The 21,066-nt window shown below is 35.4% G+C and overlaps 1 protein-coding gene across 2 annotated transcripts in view; it reads left to right on the plus strand.

The window, feature by feature from the left end:
• The window catches only part of CNTLN (centlein), a 268,014-nt gene that overhangs the window by 175,599 nt on the left and 71,349 nt on the right, over nt 1–21,066 (plus strand). The window contains exons 14-18 of one of the 2 annotated variants that reach the window (XM_053924685.1): nt 3,926–4,017; nt 10,380–10,918; nt 15,534–15,714; nt 18,179–18,272; nt 18,370–18,593. In XM_053924685.1, the coding sequence (XP_053780660.1) occupies nt 3,926–4,017; nt 10,380–10,918; nt 15,534–15,714; nt 18,179–18,272; nt 18,370–18,593 (1,130 nt within the window). The remainder of the gene's footprint in view (nt 1–3,925; nt 4,018–10,379; nt 10,919–15,533; nt 15,715–18,178; nt 18,273–18,369; nt 18,594–21,066) is intronic. The other variant, XM_053924690.1, reaches the window with a different exon arrangement.

Genomic DNA, 21,066 nt, shown 5'->3' on the forward strand with positions numbered 1-21,066 from the left:
AGAAAAAAAAAAAGCAGAGAGAAGGGAGAACCAAGATGGCGGCGTAGGTAGACACACTGCGCCTCCTCGCACAACCAGAACTGACAGAGAATCGAACAGCAAGGGGGACCAACACCAAGGAAATAGAAAATAACCATTCATCCAGACTGGTAGGAGGGGCGGAGACGGGCAGCTGGGGCGGAGAGGACTCGCGTGGCTGTGGCGGGACTGAGACTGGCGGAGTGTGGGACAAATGGCGCAGGCAGTCTGAGCACTAGCAGACCCTGCGGCTCCACATTTGCACAGATAAACCCAGAGGGCCGGACTCAGAGTGGCGGAGAACGGGGCAGGCAGAGCAGCGGGTAGCACCCCGCGGCACCACATTCGCCCACAGATAAACCGGACGAACGGCAGGGAGCGAAGCAGACCGCCTAACCCAGGGCTCCAGCTCAGGGAAATAAAGCCTGAAACCTCTGATTGAAAACGTCCGTGGGGGTTGGGGCGGCAGCAGGAGAGACTCCCAGCCTCACAGGAGAGGTCATTGGAGAGACCCACAGGGGCCTAGAGTGTGCACAGGCCCACTTACTCGGGAACCAGCACCAGAGGGGCCCAGTTTGATTGTGGGTATCGGAGTGAAAGATTGAAAGCCGGAGGAGAGTGAGGCGGGCACCATTGCTCCCACTCGGCCCCTCCCCCACGTACAGCGCAGCCACCAGCATTACCCCGCCCGGGTGAACACCTAAGGCTCCGCCCCTTAAAGTAACAGACGCGCCAAGACAAACAAACAACAAAAAAAATGGCCCAAATGACAGAACACTTCAAAGCTCCAGAAAAAATACAACTAAGCGACGAAGAAATAGCCAACCTATCGGATGCACAGTTCAAAGCACTGGTTATCAATATGCTCACAGACTTGGTTGAATCTATTCGAAAAACAGATGAAAAAATGAAGCCTATGCTAAGAGAAACAAAGGAAAATGTACAGGGAACCAATAGTGATGAGAAGGAAACTGGGACTCAGATCAATGGTGTGGACCAGAAGGAAGAAACAAACATCCAACCAGAAAAGAATGAAGAAACAAGAACTTGGAAAAATGAGGAGAGGCTCAGGAACCTCCCGGACGCCTTGAAACGTTCCAACATCCGAATTATAGGGGTGCCAGAAGGAGAAGAGGAAGAACAAAAAACTGAAAACTTATTTGAACAAATAATGAAGGAGAACTTCCCTAATCTGGCAAAGGAAATAGACTTCCGGGAAGTCCAGGAAGCTCAGAGAGTCCCAAAGAAGCTGGACCCAAGGAGGAACACAACAAGGCACATCATAATTACATTACCCAAGATTAAACGCAAGGACCTACATCCAAGATTACTGTATCCAGCAAAGCTATCACTTAGAATGGAAGGGAAGATAAAGTGCTTCTCAGATAAGGTCAAGTTAAAGAAATTCATCATCACCAAGCCCTTATTATATGAAATGTTAAAGGGAGTTACCTAAGAAAAAGAAGATCAAAAAAAGGAACAGTAAAAATGACAGCAAACTCACAGTTATTAATGGCCACACATAAAACAAAAACGAGAGCAAACTAGGCAAACAACTAGAACATGAGGGTTGTCAATAGGGGATTGGGAGGGGGAGGGGGGGAAACGTACAGAGAATAAGTAGCATAAATGATAGGTGGAAAATAGATAGGGGGAGGGTAAAAATAGTGTAGGAAATGTAGAAGCCAAAGAACTTATAAGTATGACCCATGGACATGAACTATGGGGGGGGAATGTGGGAGGGAGGGGGGTGGGCAGGATGGAGTGGAGTGCGGGGGGAAATGGGACAACTGTAATAGTATAATCAATAAATATATTTAAAAAAAAAAGCAGAGAGAGATGAAACTCTGAGAAAGAATATAAGTCAGAATGAATTTTTATAGTAATAAAAATGAAAGGAAAGCAAATACAATAAAATTTTAAAAATAAATCTCCAGCCATGGCCAGTGCAGCTCGGCTGGGTGTCGTCCTGCAAACCTGAAGATCACACGGTTTTGATTCCCAGTCAGAGCACACGCCAGGGCTGTGGATTCGTCCCCAGTTGGGGCACTTGCAGAAGGCAACCAAGTCAATGTTTCTCTCTCACATCGATGTTTCTCTCCCTCTCTTTCTCCCTCCTTTTCCCTCTCTGTAAAATGAAAATAAAATAATTGAACAACAATAAAGTAGTTTATAAAAAAATTAAATAAATAAAAATAAATAAATCTCCAGTAAGGTGATTTCCACCATAGAAAAAAATAGAAGCATGTATTTCTATATACTCTTCTTTGTTTATGTTCCAAATCCTGAAATGTTGATGGGGAAAAGAATCAAGGACAGAGAGTTGATTTCTTTCTTTTCTTCATGCCTGGGCCTATCTACTTGAATATTCTTTATAAAATCCACAAATGTGAGAAATAAACTTTTTAGCAAACCACCACAAGTAAACACTGTCAACCAGACCACCAGTGAGCCTTGTACATACCCCAGGAGCACAAAGCAGCAACCAAATTTATTTTTAAATCAGTCTTCAGCCTGTATTTTAATGGAGGTATTTAGTTATTGTTAGCTCTCTTCATTCTTATTTTCTTCATAGTTTTGAGTGTAAATATCACACTTAGAACCATAGCAGATATTTAAATGATTAGAACAGATGAATTGTATTTGCATATTATTTTTATATTGCTGAAAGAGTATTGTAAATGAATTCAGCACCATGGTGTTAGGGGACTAGAAATGAAACTTGGGAATCAATATATTATTATCAAGGTAAAGGTACATATTCCCTAGGTGGCAAACTCTACCTATTCTAGCTTTTATTATCCTTAGGATGGTGTTCTATTTATTTCAAGAGTACAGAAGTTTTAATTGGATATGTCATGTTTCAAAGACAAAAGAAATGCCTAATTCACTCTAACAAACTTGTTAGTCACTGTTTACACCAAGAGGATTTCTACTCTACAGAGAATAATATTGTTTTTTTTCCTTTGTTGATGAATCAAAGTTTTACACTGACCTACAGCAGCCAAGCATACTTTGAAGCAAAAACATTTCACTCTAACACAGATATGTATACATTTAGATTTATATATTTTTTGCTCCCTTTTATTCTTTGAGAAATATTATATCCCAAAAATAATTCAGTAAAACATTAGATATATTGTTTTATTGTTTTATTGTTATATTGTCACAGTAATTTATCTGATAACAAAAATATTTATAGGTTTTAATGTATTTCAACTGAAGTTTTATGATTTATTAAAATTTAATATGTTGCTTTTATATTTTTGCTTGGTTGAAAAGTTTTCAAAGTCAAATTCCTGGTGAGTATAGGATTGATTTCTAGAAATAACTTTATTCATTACCAGAGTCTTTATTTATTATAAAGTCACAGTTTTTCTGGAAATGTGATTTTTATGGTTTACTCTGCCCAACTCATGATCTTTTACGTGAAAAAGAGCGGGGGCGTGCTAGGGGATGTTACAGTTTCAGTCTCCCCTAATTCTGTTCCTGTTTGCTTTGTTCAGCATGACTCTGATCCTCCTGGCAGGGAGGAAGATCCAGAGAACAAAACTAGTAGTGACCTGTGTAGATAAAGAAGAAGAGCAATGAATTCTGCTTTAAAGGCAAAGGGGGCATAGTCTACAAAAGAATGAAAATAGGAATAAAAGTACAGCATTGTTAACCTGCAGATCTGTTGTACCTTTGAAAATCTTACACTGAAAAAAAATGTGACTCTATGAAGATACATAATTATGTGACTGAAAATCTTAAAAAAGTCAACATTTATTTATTGGCCAAATACTTGACAATACAATAGACTAGATTATTCATCATTGGGAAACCATAGAACCCATTTCCTTAAAATGAAAGGACAGCATTTTAGCAGTATATGAGGTACCAAAATATATTATTTATTCTCCACCAGAACAACTCCTCAGATGTGGTGAAGATGATGGGGTCAGGAAGAGTACTCCAGAGAAGAATGGGAAAGAAATGTCGGAGCAGACATTACAGAAGGTAGTCTAATCTTTAAGATATTGAGCTGAGCAAGTTAAATCTGAATTTTAACATAAAGGATTATATTTTAAAATGAGAGTGCATGAACTTAAACCTTGTGTGAATCCTTAATTTAAATTCATAATTCAAAATTATTGGCTTGCCAAAGTGGGGTAAAAAAAATCAATGTTAGTGAAATAAATGGGGAAGTACTTGTGTTTCTGTTGACATAGATTAAAAATATTTTCAAAGATGAAGTGAGAATGACAGCAATAGAAATTATAAAAATTTGTAGTCTGTGTTAATTAGTTATAACTTAGCAGTTTCACTTTAAAATTGGACATATGAGACTCGGTTACACTTTAGCAAGCATACGAATTTATAGTATTTGAACTAAAAAATATGAGACAGCTTTAGCTTCATCTAAATATGTTTATAATTTTAAACTTGAAAATATAATGACTCATCTCATTTTGGATGAAAACTTTTACCCATATGATTTAGTATAGTTATCCCTGTTTTAATAGAACCATCCATGTAAATAAAACCCTGTAGTTACTTTTGGTCATGCATATCATTAATAGTAAAATGTTTTTAAAAATCTTAATGTTTAGATTTACAATTTTATACTTAATTTATATTGATATGTATAAATACCTTGTTACCAAGTTAAATTAAATAGAGTTGGTTGCATTTTAGCAGTTTTTTAAATTTTACAAAGAAAATGTTCTTTAAATAGATTTATTCTTATAACTTGATTGTTATTTGGCTACACAATACTTAGATAAAGCTGAAATTGTACAAACATATAACCAAAATATAAATCTGGCTACTTACATTTCCTGCATCTGTGAATTGACTTGCAGGAAATGTAGTGATTTACAGCAGACGATAGGGTTTCTAACACTTCTAACACTTGCCATATGGTCCTGTAACAAAGGCTGTCATTTCACCATTACTGAATGACCATTATCAGGTTAACATAATAATAGAGAACAAATGCTCACATTCACTTATCTTAAGGTAACATGGGTGATTGAAATAATGTATACACTACCAGCTAGAATGTCATACACTTTATTCTACCTTACCTTCTTTGTTTCAAAGTGATATTTTTGTTTGCCAGCTTTATATAATTTTTATGTGTATGGATATGTAATACTAGCCTACTACCTACTGCTTTGGGGTAGAAACTCAAAAGAAATCCACGATTTCATTCCAACTGCCATAAATGACTAATGGATTCAGAAATCCATTTAAGTCCTAAAAAGCTAACAGGAATTATTTTCATTGGACCATATGTCAAATTAACATACTAATTTGCCACTTTTTATATTAACTGAATGTAATTCTATGACTCGTGATTTAACCCCTTTTAGCTGAGCTACCTGTTTGAAGCGGATGTACATTGTGGGGATCTCCCCAGAATGTGCCGCCCTGGAGTGCAAATTATTTCAAGCTGAAACCATTTGAAGCCCAACAAACTCAGGAATAGGGTTGTTTTGTTTGTTTGTTTGCTTGTCTTTGTTTTTCTTTTATCTCTACTTTCTCTTCTTAAAGACCTTCAGATAGAAAATGCTGCTTCACGAAGGGAACCTTAGCATAATCACCTTGTAGCACATTCACTGGAGCACGTGTGAATTAAGTGGGGTAGACAGGAGGGATCTATGCAAATACCTGCTCACTAACTTCCCCTCTGTCCCATTGTTTCTGAGTTGCCCAGCAAGAACTTCTTTGCTGCTATCTCTGCTACCTGTGAATTACCTATTTCCGCTTTGAAATCCCAGGCTTCTTCCCTCCTTTGTCCTTTGTCCAAAATGACATATATACCTCATTTTGCCTCACTGTCTTTGCAGTTTTCATGCTTATATGAAGTCCCCATGCACACATATTAAATTTTGATTTTCTCCTGTTAACCTGTGTCTGTTAATTTGATTATTAGCCCAGCTAGAAGCACTTAGAAGGTAGGAGGAAAATTACTTTTATGCCCCCACAATCTATTTGAAACTTATTCAAAATGGGTTTAAAAGATTGTAACAACATGAAAACAATATTTGTACATAGTAGAAATGAAACCTGTAAGTAGATTATTTTTAAATAATAGATTAACATTAAACACTGTTACGGAATGAATCGTGTGCCCCCACATTCTTATGTCAAAGTCCTGATTCCTAATGTCTCAGAATATGACTGAATTAGGAGATGGGGGTCTTTATGAGATAAGTCAAAAGGAGGTTATTAGGGTTTAAACTGTCCAGTCTAGGTACCCCTAGAAAAGCGCATACTACACACACTTCACAAAATCACATGTTTTGTTTGATTTGAAAGGAGCTCTCTTTTTGTTAAATTTAAGGCATTTTCAGTACTGGAGGAAAAGTATGGACTTAAATTGATTTACAGTATGCAAAACAATGCCTTTAACAAATCCCTGGACTCCTATTCCCAAAATATATATTCAAAATTTCCTTTCTATTTTTGGAGATTTAAATCAGTTGAACAACAGTTTTTGAGAGTGTACCTTGAATAACATTTGAATGTGTTCTATGGACTTTCCCCTTCAAAGTCTTTGGAAGTAGCTTCTCTGTTTTGTTATTTGTTCTCCATTTTAAACATAAATGCAAATAAATCTGGCCACTCTTATGATTAAACATTGATTTACATCAGGGAGTTAACATACTTGAAACACAACATACTTTAACACACATTTTTCCATTGGTATATAAAATTTTCATGAGTTGTGCCCAAACTTAAATGGATTTTAATGAAAAGAAAAAAAAATGTTGCCAATATCCAAAATTGCAATCCTAAATTTAAGATGTTTGTTTGTTACATTTTTTGGTAACATATTATATTTTAATCAAAAGTACAAAGTTGATTTAATAGCTAGTTCAACAATATTTAACACAAGTAGTTGTATTTCAGTTCAAGTAATTTCATTAAATAACTGTTAGGATGAATAATAATAGAGATGATAATGGAGATGATGATGATGATGATGATGATAAATTGTAGAATTTATTGTTTGCTAGGAATTGTGGTATATGATTATATGTAATACTTATAACCTGCATGATGAATGTTACTATTTCCATTTCACAGATGAAGAAACTAAAGGTAAAATAGTTTAAATATTTTACCAGGTAAAGCAACCACAGTTGGAAGTGATACCCAAACTGGACTCAAAATTAAATTTCCAATAGACCACACTGCGTTTTATTATTTTTATATTACTGTAACCGAGCAGATAGGGGCCCATTCACATGGCGCCTTGGTGTATGACCCAACAATTAATGCTGGAAGAAACAGGTGTTTATTTACAATATTCCAACCTTGGGGGTGCTGAGAGCACTTATGCTCAGAGCCCTGTTCTTCCACAAGACCTAGCACTTCCCTTGTTCCCCAAAAGGCTATAAGCCAAAACCCACCAAATTTCCCCATATCCTCATCTGTGCTTATGCTGGCTGTGTAAACAGTCTTGCAGCAACTCTCTCCTTCAGGATCTGGGGTACATTCTTGTCATCCTCCATGTAATAGTCCAGGAAAGCATGTGCATGTTACACTGGATCATGGTGAAGTCTAGGAAAGGCACAAGTTCCGAGAGAGTATGTTCCAAGTCCCAAGAGTCTAGATAGAGTCTGGTTCTGTGAGGCAACAGGTCAGAGTCTTGCAAGGCAGGGTCCTTGACGGCTTCTGAGTCAGCTCGAGTGGGCAGGATCAGAGCAGCAGTATGTTTCCTTCCTTCCTTCACCAGGCTCCATCACGGGATCCTGACTACAAACTACCCAGGGGCTTGCTTACTTCTCCCTTCTCACTGCGGACCAGCTTCACTACAAATCGCCTAACTGCTACATCATGGCTCTCCTCCTTCACTCCCGGCAACATGGCTCTCTCCAAAACTCTTGGCAGTTCCCTCATGACTGCCGGCCCTTCGTTTTAAGTGTTGACCCAGGGCTTCCTACATGACGTCCCTTGTAGCTCTTCCCGCAGTTTGCCAGTTTCCCCATCATGTTCCACCTTGTCTTGGCTGCCATCCTTCCACAGGGCAAGCAGGACTCAGTGATGCAGAGTCCCCCTGGCTACCTCAGGAGTCAGGATACAGTCTGAAAGTCACATACACACCTTTTGCCCTGAGGCACTAACACAGCTATTAGCTAGCTACCAGTTTGCCATAGACGTGCTAAGTATCTTAATCCTATCATCGACTTCTCCCATCCCCAAACCCATGGTTTGTGGGGAATATTCTGTGACATCCTTCCTCCTCCTGCCCTCCACCCCACTGTACACCTCATTTCACTACCACTGTCAAAGTCAGGATTTTTAAAAAGGCATGATTATTTGCACAAAATACATTTAAAAATATATACTCTACCTTACACCATCCTGGAATCTAACATGATAAAATATTTTTTAAGTGTATTTATTATAAGTATACTCTTTTGGGCAGTGACTGAAGACCATTGGAACCGAAAGGTTGTAAAAAGTGATATTCCTTGTTTGTAGTATTTTTTACTAAATGGAGAATAAAATTTGGAGATCAAGTGATTGGAAAGAGTTTAAAAAGTTTCAGCCAGAGTTCATGTATTTTAGAACACTGTATTTTTTGTCACATTGTCCAGCTCTTCAAACATGTATTTGCATTGAGAAGGAACAATAGATTTTTTTTTTGTCTTGAAATATACAAAGGTCGGCTATAGTAGCCTGGTAAAAACTTTTTCATATAGTTCTACTTAAGGTTAAGTCCTGTAAACATTGGTCCAATAGTAGGTGGGTATAACATACTAGGGAAAAAGTGATTAAAATTCACTGAGATTCCTTATTATTAGGAAATATTCATGTTCCAGGACAGGATAACCAATCTGTAAACGACTGTTGAATTACATGAAGGGTGTTGAATAGGGGGCACAGAAGGATAGGTAAATCGGAGATGACTTAAACTCATGTTTAGGAAACTTCACCATCATAAGTAAAGCCCAGTAAACTGGAAAGTTTAAGAATATGCATAAATTTTATCTTGTGTACTTCTGAAATACTATTTTAAATCATTAGTTGTTAATACATCAAAAATATTTTCTCCTTTGAAGAATTTTGTTTTGAAAGTAAATATCAGTTTATATTATTTTTCAACATTTCACATTTCTTGCTTAACTTAGTGTTTTCTTGACTCTAGTTCTATGTTTATTTTCCATAAACAGGGTTGGGCAAAAGTAGGTTTACCGTTGTTTGTATGGAAAAATAATACAATAATTAAGAAATAATAATACAAGAATAAACTGCGTTTCACGCATTCACAACTGTAAACCTACTTTTGCCCCCACCCTGTATACCTGGGTAACTCTTCCTCCCCTATATGGCTTGCATAATAGTAGGAGGGGCACAAAATCCCGCTTTGAATCCGGGTTTAAACCAGTAAATACTTACCTCTTTGTGTTACTTAACTTTTCAGAGTCTCATTTCCTCTTCTGGGAAGACAACGGTTGGCTCTACTTATTTCACATGTTTTTGAGATGATCAGAAAGAGATCATGGTTATAAAATTATTTTATAAGTGGTAAAATTTACTTTCCAAACAATAGTGATTATTTTTCAAGGTTTAAACTGAAATCTCTTCAATGAAACTTATTGCTTAGAATTAATTGCTCTTTCTTTTTTCCCCAGTCTTACAGCACTTACATTTTATCCTTTATCAGACTGATGTATGCAAGTGTCTTTCCAAATAGTTTTTGAAATTTTTAAGATCAGGCTGTTATTATTTTTGTGTCCTTCAATAAATGTTGTTTATTGAAATAAATGAAAAATTTCACATGCAACCTTGAAATAATTATAATTTAAATGTGTTAGACTTTTTTTTGGGTAAGATGTTCCTTTATTGTGTAAGCTAAGGATCTCATGACTACTACTAAAATTATATTTTTTAAATTTAGAAATAAGAATTCTTCAGCAATTATTTCTTATTTAGGCCATCAGTTTTTCATATGACTGTTAAGTATTGAAAAAAAATATTTTATTAATAAAGTTCCTCTAGTACCTATTTTGTATAAATTGGTTTTCTCTGAAAAAAAATTTTATTCACAATGAGTAGACTGTATAGCCAAAGCATTTAGGATCTCAGAAAAATCCACTAACTTTATTAGCATAATTATTTCTGTGCCACTTTGTATAGAATTTTAACTTCTTTTACCATCTCTTTTATTCCACAGATATATTATTACACTTTAGAATATATTTATCTATTCTACCTGAGAATTATTTAGAAATGAAGTACTTTAGGTTTATATTGTCCCTGTGCTTAATGTAATTTTATTTACTTAAGTAAGAAATGATAATAAAATACAATGGGTTATGGTTTGGGACTTCTAAAAGAATAAACGAAACTCTTCTGTCTAGGTCATTGAATTGGAAAATCGTCTAAAATCTTTTGAGAAAAGGTCAAGAAAATTACAAGAAGGGAATAAAAAATTAACAAAGGAAAATGATTTCCTGAAATCCCTCTTAAAACAGCAGCAAGAAAGTGCAGAGGCCAGAGAAGAAGACCTAGAACAGCTACAAAAGGGGAATAAAGATGTAGAGAAACACAAAGCTGATCTTCAAGAAAAAATCAGTGAGCTGGAGAGAGAAGTCACTTCCCTAAGGAGACAAGTGGCAGAAGCTAATAGGTTGAAAAATGAACATGAAGAGGTGATGAATTCAATGGAGAAGTTGCAGCATTCAGCAGACAAAGCTAAATCTGAGATGGCCACCACACAAGTGAGATCTGGACAGTATGATTGTAAAACAACCACTACCAAGGTTAAATTTAAAACTGCCAAGAAAAAGCGTTCTGTGGGTCGTTACCACACTGTTCTCAATCACTCCATCAAGGTTATGAGCAATTTGTTTGAGAACCTCAGCAAGGACAAGGACTGGGAGGATGTGAGTGAAAGCAGGTAAGGCTCTCATTAACTTGGCTCTGTGGTGGGGACACTGTGCATATGTAAAGCACAAGCAAATGGAGGTTGAATTTCAACTACTGTCGATTTGGTATTCAGAAAAAATACTGTCAGATCCTTTGAAATATCTTGGGAGGTCTTGTTCTGAGCTTATTGACTGAAATTTGCATGCAAAATTAGCCACAACTGCATGAGTATTTGAATAGGTGCCAGGAAACCCAAAAGAAGGCAATGCTTGATTTCTTCCAGTGATGCTATTTTCATGCAGTCATGAGGCTTGAAATTGACAGTTTGGCAGGTTGATTTAATTTGCTGGCCCTTTGCATATTCACCACTGACAGCTAAGGATTCCCAGGCAAGCCTACTAAGTCGGTTTAGTTATCTTGTGACATGCCAACCTGGGAGGAGAAACATTTTTCCCCCTTAATTTAGTTAGATAAATTTTGAATGACCCATTTCAGCTTGTTACCAGATGTCTACAAGCTGTTTAACATCCTTTAAATTAAGAACCATCTTCACTAATTATTTCATGTATATATTATGCAAAGTCATTGTACTAACTTTAATTGAATGGTGGTTAAAATTTAGTTCTTTAAAGTTATAGCTTTGCAGATTTCTAGTCTTAAGTTAAATAACCCCTAGTGAGTAGCAACAGGAGAATAATAAAAATCTATAATACTTCTTGCCCTTATCCCTGGCTATACATTCATATACGCACTTGAAGCGCCTCAGTAACCACAAAGGCAAGTGGATAATAGAACACCTCCTTTAGACTTAAATAGAAGGGAGGTTTAATGTGGCCAGAATTGCTAAAACAAATTGAACAATCTTCCATAATTCTGTCTTGTTTTATAATGGCTTATATTTCCTTTATTTTCCTAAATATTTTTTAAAGTCCCAAATAGTGGTCTGTTTTAGGTTTAGGAATCTGGAAGGGCACAAAAAATTTAACTTTTCTCCTACTTAGAAAGTTCTTTCATCTGGGCTAATCATCCAGTTAGTAGAGACAGACTAACAGGAGAAAATGTCCAAGACTTATTACTCTGATGTACATGCTGGGCGTATCATAAGATATGAGACCTAAACTGCATTGAGCAGTTGAGGCTTGCATGCTATTCTGGACAAAGGAGAAGTGGGGCAGGGGTCTGGGATTCCAAAGGAAGTAGGTAACTACCAGGTAGGAGAAAGAGCAAACATATGATCAACAAGTTCTTGCTGGACCATCTAGAATAGTGGGACACAGAAGGAAACAGACTTTGTTGGATTTCTTTCTGTCCATCACATATGTGCTAATTCATGTGTGCTAAGGTGAATATGCTCAGGTTCCCTTCCTGAAGCATGTTTTTCTCTCTGAATTCCTTTAGGCATGAAAGGTGAGGGTCATAGGTTCTTTCTGAGTCTTGTTTTTTAATAACCAGCTTAAAATCAATGTCACAAGAGTCACACTTAGGGGCGACAAAACTTTGGTCCCCTCAGGATGTCTCTCGTAAGCATAGTTTTCGTAAGCATAGACATAGAACTGAAACTTATCTTAAAATGTGGTTCTCAGACTTGTGTGCATATTATAATCACCTGGGGATCTTATAAAAATTCCAAAGCTCAAGCCACACCCCAGTGCAATTCTATCTTAACTTCTGGAGTGAGGTACAAGCTTCAGTAATTTTTTGAAGTTCTCTAGCTGATTCCAATAGGCAGGCAAGTTTGGGAACCACTGTTGTAAATGATCATTTGGTCAAGCCCCTTATCATTAGGCAGGTAAAAAATTCACAAATTTATGAAGGTGAGGAAGAAGGACCAAGTCTGCATTTTCATTCTTTGTTAACTTGTGTAAGGTTTCTTTCCCCTGTTCTTAAAAGCAATTAGAGATAAAATACTAGTTAGCTTAAAACCCACTAAGCCCTTATTTATGTCTTCGAGGAAATTCAAGTTTCAGCTACTAATTATATCTCAGCCAGTTGGAACTACCTCATTCTTCATAATATAGTGGTCTATTTTACTCATGTGTGAGCATGTATGTATGAATAAATATATGAAAGTTGAGTAATATAATTCTAATTTCATCATATTAGTACATGTGCAGAAGGTCACATATTTGGGGAGACATATCACACACTATCTCTTAAAACATAGGGTTGTCATTTACATTATTTAGCAGTGAAACTCAGTTTTACACTGTGAGGAGTGAATGTTGCATTTCTTGCCTTACAGAACAGTCTTAGGAATCCCTCAGCTGCAGAGACTTCAACAATTAGAAATCCCACAGTGGAGCCTAAGGAGTTCAGAACATTCTATTTCCCTTAGTTTTTCATAATCTGAAATATAAGAAACTTACTTAGATATTGAGAAAACTAGAGCTTTGTTCTTCATCTATAAATATATAATTGTTACCTTATCAATACTAATTTCCTATAGTTGCATAGTATTACAAAACATGCTGTCAAATGACAAAAATAATACCATTTAGTAATGAGTTTGAAGCCCTTTATTCAAGGGGCAACATCCATGGATTAGGGCTTTACAGAGACTAATGAGGAGTGGAGCACTCTTCCCGAGGCAATTGTGATAAAAGTTTCATAGAGCATTAGAAGGGCAATGAAGAAACAGGGCATGGTTGGCTGGGAGGTTGAGTATTTCCTAATAAGGCCAGCACATCCTGTTTCCTAGGGTAAGGTGAGCTAGGTAAAGCTGAGTTGGAAAACTGTGATTGGGGTAGGTTAGGTTTCCTTGTTAGTGAGGTGTAGGATGGAAAAATTCGTTTTTCTTCTACCCTTCTAAGTTCTTCTGGCTGGACTAACAATTAAATTAACATGAGACAGATTAACAGGAGGAAATGACTAAATCTATTATACAAGTGAAACCGGAAAAGACTGGCATTCGTGTTGCCTGTCACATACTGAACCCAATAAGCAGAGACAGGGATTGAATTTTTATGGGTGCTTTATTCAGATGGCCGACAATCTGGGAAGATGGTGGGTTCATACCCTAAGGGACCATCTTACATTTTCTTTCAAGCCAGCCTTTTTATAACAGGGAATATACAAGGTGCAGTAAGGGGTTTTGAAATTCAAGGACAATTGAGGTTATCTATGTAAATTCTTTCAGGTCATAAGAGGGAATTTCAAAGTTTTTTCTGAGTCTTTTGTTTCTTGAAAATAACAAGCTTAAAATAATTATTCCAAAAGATATAATTGGGGGTGTCAAACTCTGCCTCCCCTCAGAGGCATTCCCATAAATGTGACTGACTTAGATTTAAATTTCTGACATGGGCTGGGCCATTGGGGCAGCCTGCATTTTGTGGGTCCCAATATGCAAACTACCTTTATCAATGTCTGTTCAGTAATGGGTGATAATCAGGAGTTGTTAATACCTCACATAAGAAAAACAATTTCAGGAAAGCATGTTTATCTAATTTGCGGGTAAGTAACTGTTCAAAGAGATGGAAACTATTTCATAAAATAGAATCAGAACCCCCAAAGATCTCAAAAACCTGGGAAGATACAGTTATACATCAGACTACAGGGTTCTTCACTTGGCTATAAAATGTCATTTGCTCAACTCTACAATGGGAAAAATATCGGACTTTGCAATGGTGTACATAAAAATATTTTATGAAGCTTTGTTAAATCCTCTATGAGTCTCTAGTACAGTAATCATGCCAGAGAACTTTCAAAATTTTAGTCTGTACCTACCCGGAGTTCTACTAAGCACTTCTCATAGTACACTTGGAATATGAAACTGTGTTTTGAACATAATGCTGCATCAAAATTAGCTGGAGCATATTCAAGTGTGACCAGGGTGAGAAAGCATATCAAAAGCATACATACATATTAGAAATATTTGAAAAAGCTAGGGAGGTTTTTCTTAGAGATGAATCAGGCATCATATAACTGTGTTTTGGTAGTTAAAAGATCATCCATGTGGAAAAGTGATTGAGCTCACTTGCATGTTCTGCTCAACCTCAGCATTTGTAATCTTCCTTGCTTTATGTTTTCTTTTTAACATATACTATTAACATATATTTTACTTTCTATTTGTTACCTGTGCCCCCTCATCCCACTAGGATGAAAGCTATATGACAGCAGGAATTTTTATCTACTTTATTTACTTACTACTTTATTTCTAATGTCTAGCAAAGTGCCTGGCACATGGTTGATGCTTAACAAGTACTTCATTGAATGATGAATGGCCCTAAGCGATGAAGCTGTAGTAAATGGGCGAAAGCTGCAGAGATTCAAATTTTGTCCCAGAGTAAGGGAGAACTTTGTTAGAAATGTTAAAGCTTTCTGCCCTGGTTCAGAAAGTAGTGTGTACTCCAACCCTACAACTGTTAAAACTTGTGCTTGTGGAGTTAACATTTAGTAAAAATACTACAGAAGTGATGCTAGTATGCATTTGATACTAGATCATCTAATTTCTTGATGAGATTTTATAATTTTGTAAAATATGGATTAATTTTCTTTCTTACTTCTGAAAACTAGTAACTGCTCGAATTAAACTTACAGCTTTGTACGCAGTATGTGCTATATTATTATTTGATCTTGAACTTAAAAGAGGTATATATTTAACAACTCTCCCTCTTGGTTTTTGTGTCCCCCACTTTTTTCCTCAAAAGCAGTGATTCTGAAACTCAGATCTCTCAAAATTTGGGAACAGTTATTGTAGAAACATCCCAGAAAATAAGTCCTATAGAAGATAAGAGAGACCAGAAAGAAGGTGATAAAACAGAAGACAGCCAAGTGCAAGGAAAAAGAGTAGTACAGATATATTCAAATACAGATGGCAAACCCACAAAGGTATGACACATTTTGCTTAACTCTAAGCTATGTTTTTAATTTTATCTTATCTTTATAATAAATCAAATTTTGTCGCCAGTGATTTAATTTGAATCCTTAAAAAGCGAACATTTCTTTGATATTTGCAGTGCAAATACACACTTCTTAATATTTTTCAACTCCTATTTGTCACTATTTTTGTATAGATAACATGGAAATAAAAAATATTCGCCTAAATATAAATATTAAGGTATTTATATTTCAGCCAAAAACTTTAAAGATGGTAATAAGCTCATTTTTTTCAGGTATGTGAAATATACCAAGTGTGGAAAGTATTGTTTTTTTATTAGTCTTGGTGATGATAAAATTATTTAGATTAACTAATCTGTAAATTTCTATATATGCTATATATGAGCCTTTGGCTGCTTATATACATTGTAGATATCTTGCCATACTCCATACTGTACCTATTCAAGGCTCTTAATGTAATCTTTGAGGAACAGAACATCTTAATTCTAATGCTGTCAACAGTAGAAAATAAAACAATCCAATTAGAAAATGGGCAAACAATACGAACAGACATTTCAACAAGAAGGATAAATGGATAACAAATAAGCACACACATATATAAAGATGTTCAACATCATTAATAAGTAGGGAAATGCAGATTAAGACACTGATGAGATACACATCTATCAGAACAGCTGAAATAAAAAGTAGTGACACTCCAAATGCTGGCGAGGATGTAGTAACACTGGGTCTCTCACACATTCCTGCTGTGGCTATAAGGTGGTAAGCACTCTGGGAAACAGTTGGCAGTTTCTTTTGAAAACATAATAAAAACGTAATAATCATACGCTTACTGCACAAGCCAGCTATCTCACCCTTGGACACATCCCACAAAAATGAAAATTTATATTTACCCAAAAAACCTGTAATGAATGATCATAATAGCTTTATTTGTGATAGCCCAAAATACAACAACCAAAATTTCCTTTATTAGCTGAATGATTAAACAAACTGTGATACATTCACACCATAGAATACTACTCAGCAATATAGAAACTGTTGATACACACAGTGTCCTAGCTTTGTGACCTCAAATTTCTCAGCTTGCTATGGGACCTAGGCTTTCTTTCCTGTTATCTGGTATTCTGTGTTGCTATTTAAATAGAATTGCAAGGTCACCAGGTTATCAATTGTTCTGTATTTTACTGGGCACTTTGTTGGTCACTTGTCTCTTGATTCCTGCTTTCACCTCATTTTTGGCCCCAGAATCTCCCCATGTTACCAAGACACTGTAACAGTGCTTGTTTAAAAGTATGAGAATTTTTCTGAATTTCTAGTCAGTTAACACTGGAAAAGGAAGTCTAGTGTTTTTTTATTTTAGGTGTAGTTTATTTGAAACCAAGTCTGGTGACTAATACTTAACTTAGGCAATTATGTTTTGGATCTTTTTACAGCACTCGGTAATACCACTTAAGTATTAATTGAATCTTACTAAAGCAATGAAACTTTTAAAAATATATCTTATATGCTGGTTTGGAAGATATGTTCTAATGAGACATTTCAAAAAATATTTTAAGAAATGAAAGTTAGTTTAGAGGAAGGTAATTATTTCAAAGGAAAATGTTATTTTAGATAGGAGTTTCTGGTATTTGTGTTAACAAATCAGTTTTATTACTTCAGAGTCAGGCCTTATATATAATTTATGTATCCCTCAACATAAAATATAGGGCTCATTGTCAAAGTACCATTGGGTCAAATTTATTTTTTCTTTCTATTTTTACTATAATTATTTATTTGTTCCTGAGTTAGGATTTTTGAAAAAAAATTAAGGGTTTTCTAGATTGATATTGGTCTGTTTCCCAGACAATAAAGTCATAAACAAGACCATATTTTTTTATTAAGATTTATAATATTTTGAAACATATTCCTATTTAAAATTTTGCCTTGGGAAAGCTTTTTGAAATTGGTGAAATGTTTTAGAACAAAAGTCAACATAGATTTAGTTTACTTAACCTTAGTATATTAGAATATCATTAGGAAATCATGCAGATTCAAGAAAACTTACTTTATTATCATCAATATCATTTTAGCTTTATTTGTCAGAAGGGATTCATCAGTCTCCATGCAATAGAAAACAGTATTTGAGAAAAGGACTTAGATTCCCAGATAATAGGTTATTAAATATTTTATTTTTGTTGCTTTTATTGTATTTACCCCTAAGGTTCTAAGTAATCCCTAGGCTAAATTACTACTTTTGGGGTTAATTTTGTATTTATATCTTTTGCCTTGTAGGTCAACTTTAGTGTACATATTATGTTCATTTATGAGTTCTTGGTATCAATTATAGAATTTTATTGTCTAAACATTTTAACTGTAAATAAATATATTTTAAGTGAAGAAATATTATTTATCATGTTGGTTCACTTGATGTTGTTAATGAGTAACAATCGAATTTTTATGAAATCTTTAAATTTAGGGTTATTTTCATTACAAGAATGTCAAGAAGCCAACTTTTCAGAAAAAGAATGGTAATATTCAGAAGAGTTCACATACAGCAGTTCCCACCAGAGGTAAGAATGCATATGTAATTAACATTGTCTTTGTAATTTAATGTGATTTCAAAAATATTATGAACATTATTTTTCTATAACAGTTACATTCTCTCAGTTAACAGAGAAAAATGGAAAAATGTAACTGTGCAGAAAGCAAGTAGCAATACTGTTTTATTACGAGAAAGAATTATATCCTTGCAACAACAAATCAGTGTACTTCAGAATGCCAAAAAAGCAGCAGAATTATCTGTTAAAGAATATAAAGAAGTCAATGAAAAGCTTCTTCATCAGCAGCAAGTATCTGATCAACGATTTCAGACAAGCAGACAGACAATAAAGGTAAAGGGAACTTTAAAATAGACTATATTATAAAAGTACATGTTTTTGTTTTACATGTGTTTTTTTGGTTCATATTTGTGTTAGACATGTGTATGAGTACAAAAATAATTTCCAATAATTTCCACTGCTAACTAATACTTTAATACCTAGATTTTAAAAAATATGCTCATATTAACAAACAAATTTATGAGGGAGAGAACTCCATATCAAAAAGACAAAAACACTTTATTAGCGTATCTGTTTTACTTAGTTTTTCTAATCTTAACAATTTTATATATTTATTGCATTATACCTATTTTAAATATAGGCTCCATAAATGCATATAGTATGCCATTTGCCATGTCTAAAACTTTGAATTTATCATTATACTCGTAAATCACATTATTGATTGGTAATTGCCTCAGTTTCTATTTGCAATTACTAATTTAAAATGTGAAGATTTTAATATAAATATCTATATTAATGTGTTCCTGTAACTTATTTGTGCTCCTTTAACTCAGGTAAATTGAGTTTTTTGTAACAATTTTTGGACATATTATACCTTACTGCTGGTTATCATAATTTTTACCTAGAGCAAATGAAAAAGAAAAGTTTTTTTAAGAAGTCTCCATTCCTAAAGGTTTTTGTTTGTATAAAGAATGAATTTTGTATATTTGTTGTTTTATACAGAATTCTTTCAAACATTTTTAGAAAAAAAATTTTAAATCACAATCACAAAAATTTTTTAATGATATTGGGTTGGCCAAAAAGTCTGTATGTTTTTTTCCGTGAAATACAAGACATATTTTTCATTTTCACCAATAACTTTATTGATTTGGATATTTTGAGTACGTTGGCTATCTCCCATGTGGTATAATGTGATTGTTCTCAATTAATGTCTCAATTTGATCGCTGTCAGCTTCAACTGAGCTACCCGACCGTGGAGCGTCGTCCACTGAGATATCTCCAGCTTGAAACTTCACAACCATTTTCAATACAGTCAGTCATAGCACCTTCTCCACACACTGCACAAATTTGTGTGTGTGTGTTTCAGTTGTGTTTTTACCTTCTTTGAAATAATAAAGCATAACATGCTGAAAATGTTGTGTATTTTCTTCCATCTTCAATATTAAAATGTCTAAACAAAAATTCACCAATTTTGATGTTTTATTTTAATGCATGCTAATATGACAGCCATCCCAATATAATCTAACAAAATTGTTTAGAATGAAGATAAAGACCGCTGAGTGCTACTAGAGCCATCTTATGGGGGAAAAAAAGAAGCAAACTTTTTGGCCAACCCATTACTTAAATTCTTTACTTCCAGTATTCTAGTGATTCAAGTCATACTCTGAATAGTTTTAATTATAATGAACTTAATGTTATACTTGTTATACTAATAAGTGTTTTGGCTTTATTCCAAAGTAGCCTTATAACCAAACCTGATCCCTGTTCCATATATAGAAGGTCTGTCCAGAAGGTATCCAGCCATATAATATGAAAAATAGAGACATTTACTGAAGAAGAGATAAGATACAAGAAACATTGTACATAGGACAATGACACCTCAGTTCCCATCAAACCAGGCACCTTGGAACCCCACACAGTTCTCCCAGTTGCCATCAGCTGTCCTATTATATTATCCTGAATCTTATGGATGGTCTGAAATCTCTTTCCTTCCAAAGGTGATTTAAGTTTTGGGAAAAGCCAGAAGTCACAGGGTGCCAAATCTGGGCTGTAGGGGGACTGAGTCACCTGGGTGATTTGATGTTTTGCCAAAAAACCACACGAGACATGATGCATGGGTGGGCGCATTGCGTATGAGGCTGCCAGTCACCAGTTGCCCACAGCTGCACCCTTCTGGATCTACCGAATAGTTTCTGTGGAGGAGTGTTCAAGCTTAAGGCAAATTTGGTGCAGATTGATTGCTCTACTCATTCAATCATTTTGTTTTTTTCTTAATTTATTTTTTCTTTTTCTTTATTTTTTGTTTTTCTATTACAAAACTCCCAATTTTCCCACGTTACTCTCCCCTGCCTCACCCACCCCGCCACTCCCACAGTCAATTTCCACCCTGTTGTCCATGTCCATATCCATGAGTCATTCATACATGTACTTTAACTAGGCCCTTTCCCTTTTTTCCTTTCTTATCTCTCCCCAACCCCTCTGGTGCCTTGTCAGTCTGTTCCTTGTTTCCATGCCTCTGGTTCTATTTTGCTCATTTGTTTGTTTTGTTGATTAGGTTCCACTTATCAGTGAGATCATAGGGTATTTGTCTTTTGCCTCCTGGCTTATTTCACTTAGCATAATACTCTCCAGGTCATCCATGCTGTTGTGAAGGGCAGGAGGTCCTTCTTTTTTTCTGCTGCATAGTATTCCGTTGTATAAATGTACTAGTTTTTTGATCCACTCGTTTATTGATGGGCACTTAGGCTGTTTCCAACACTTGGCTATTATAAATAATGCTGCTATAAACATAGGGGTACATAGGTTC

Source organism: Desmodus rotundus, chromosome 1, assembly GCF_022682495.2.
Source record: "Desmodus rotundus isolate HL8 chromosome 1, HLdesRot8A.1, whole genome shotgun sequence".
Taxonomy (NCBI): Eukaryota; Metazoa; Chordata; class Mammalia; order Chiroptera; family Phyllostomidae; genus Desmodus; species Desmodus rotundus.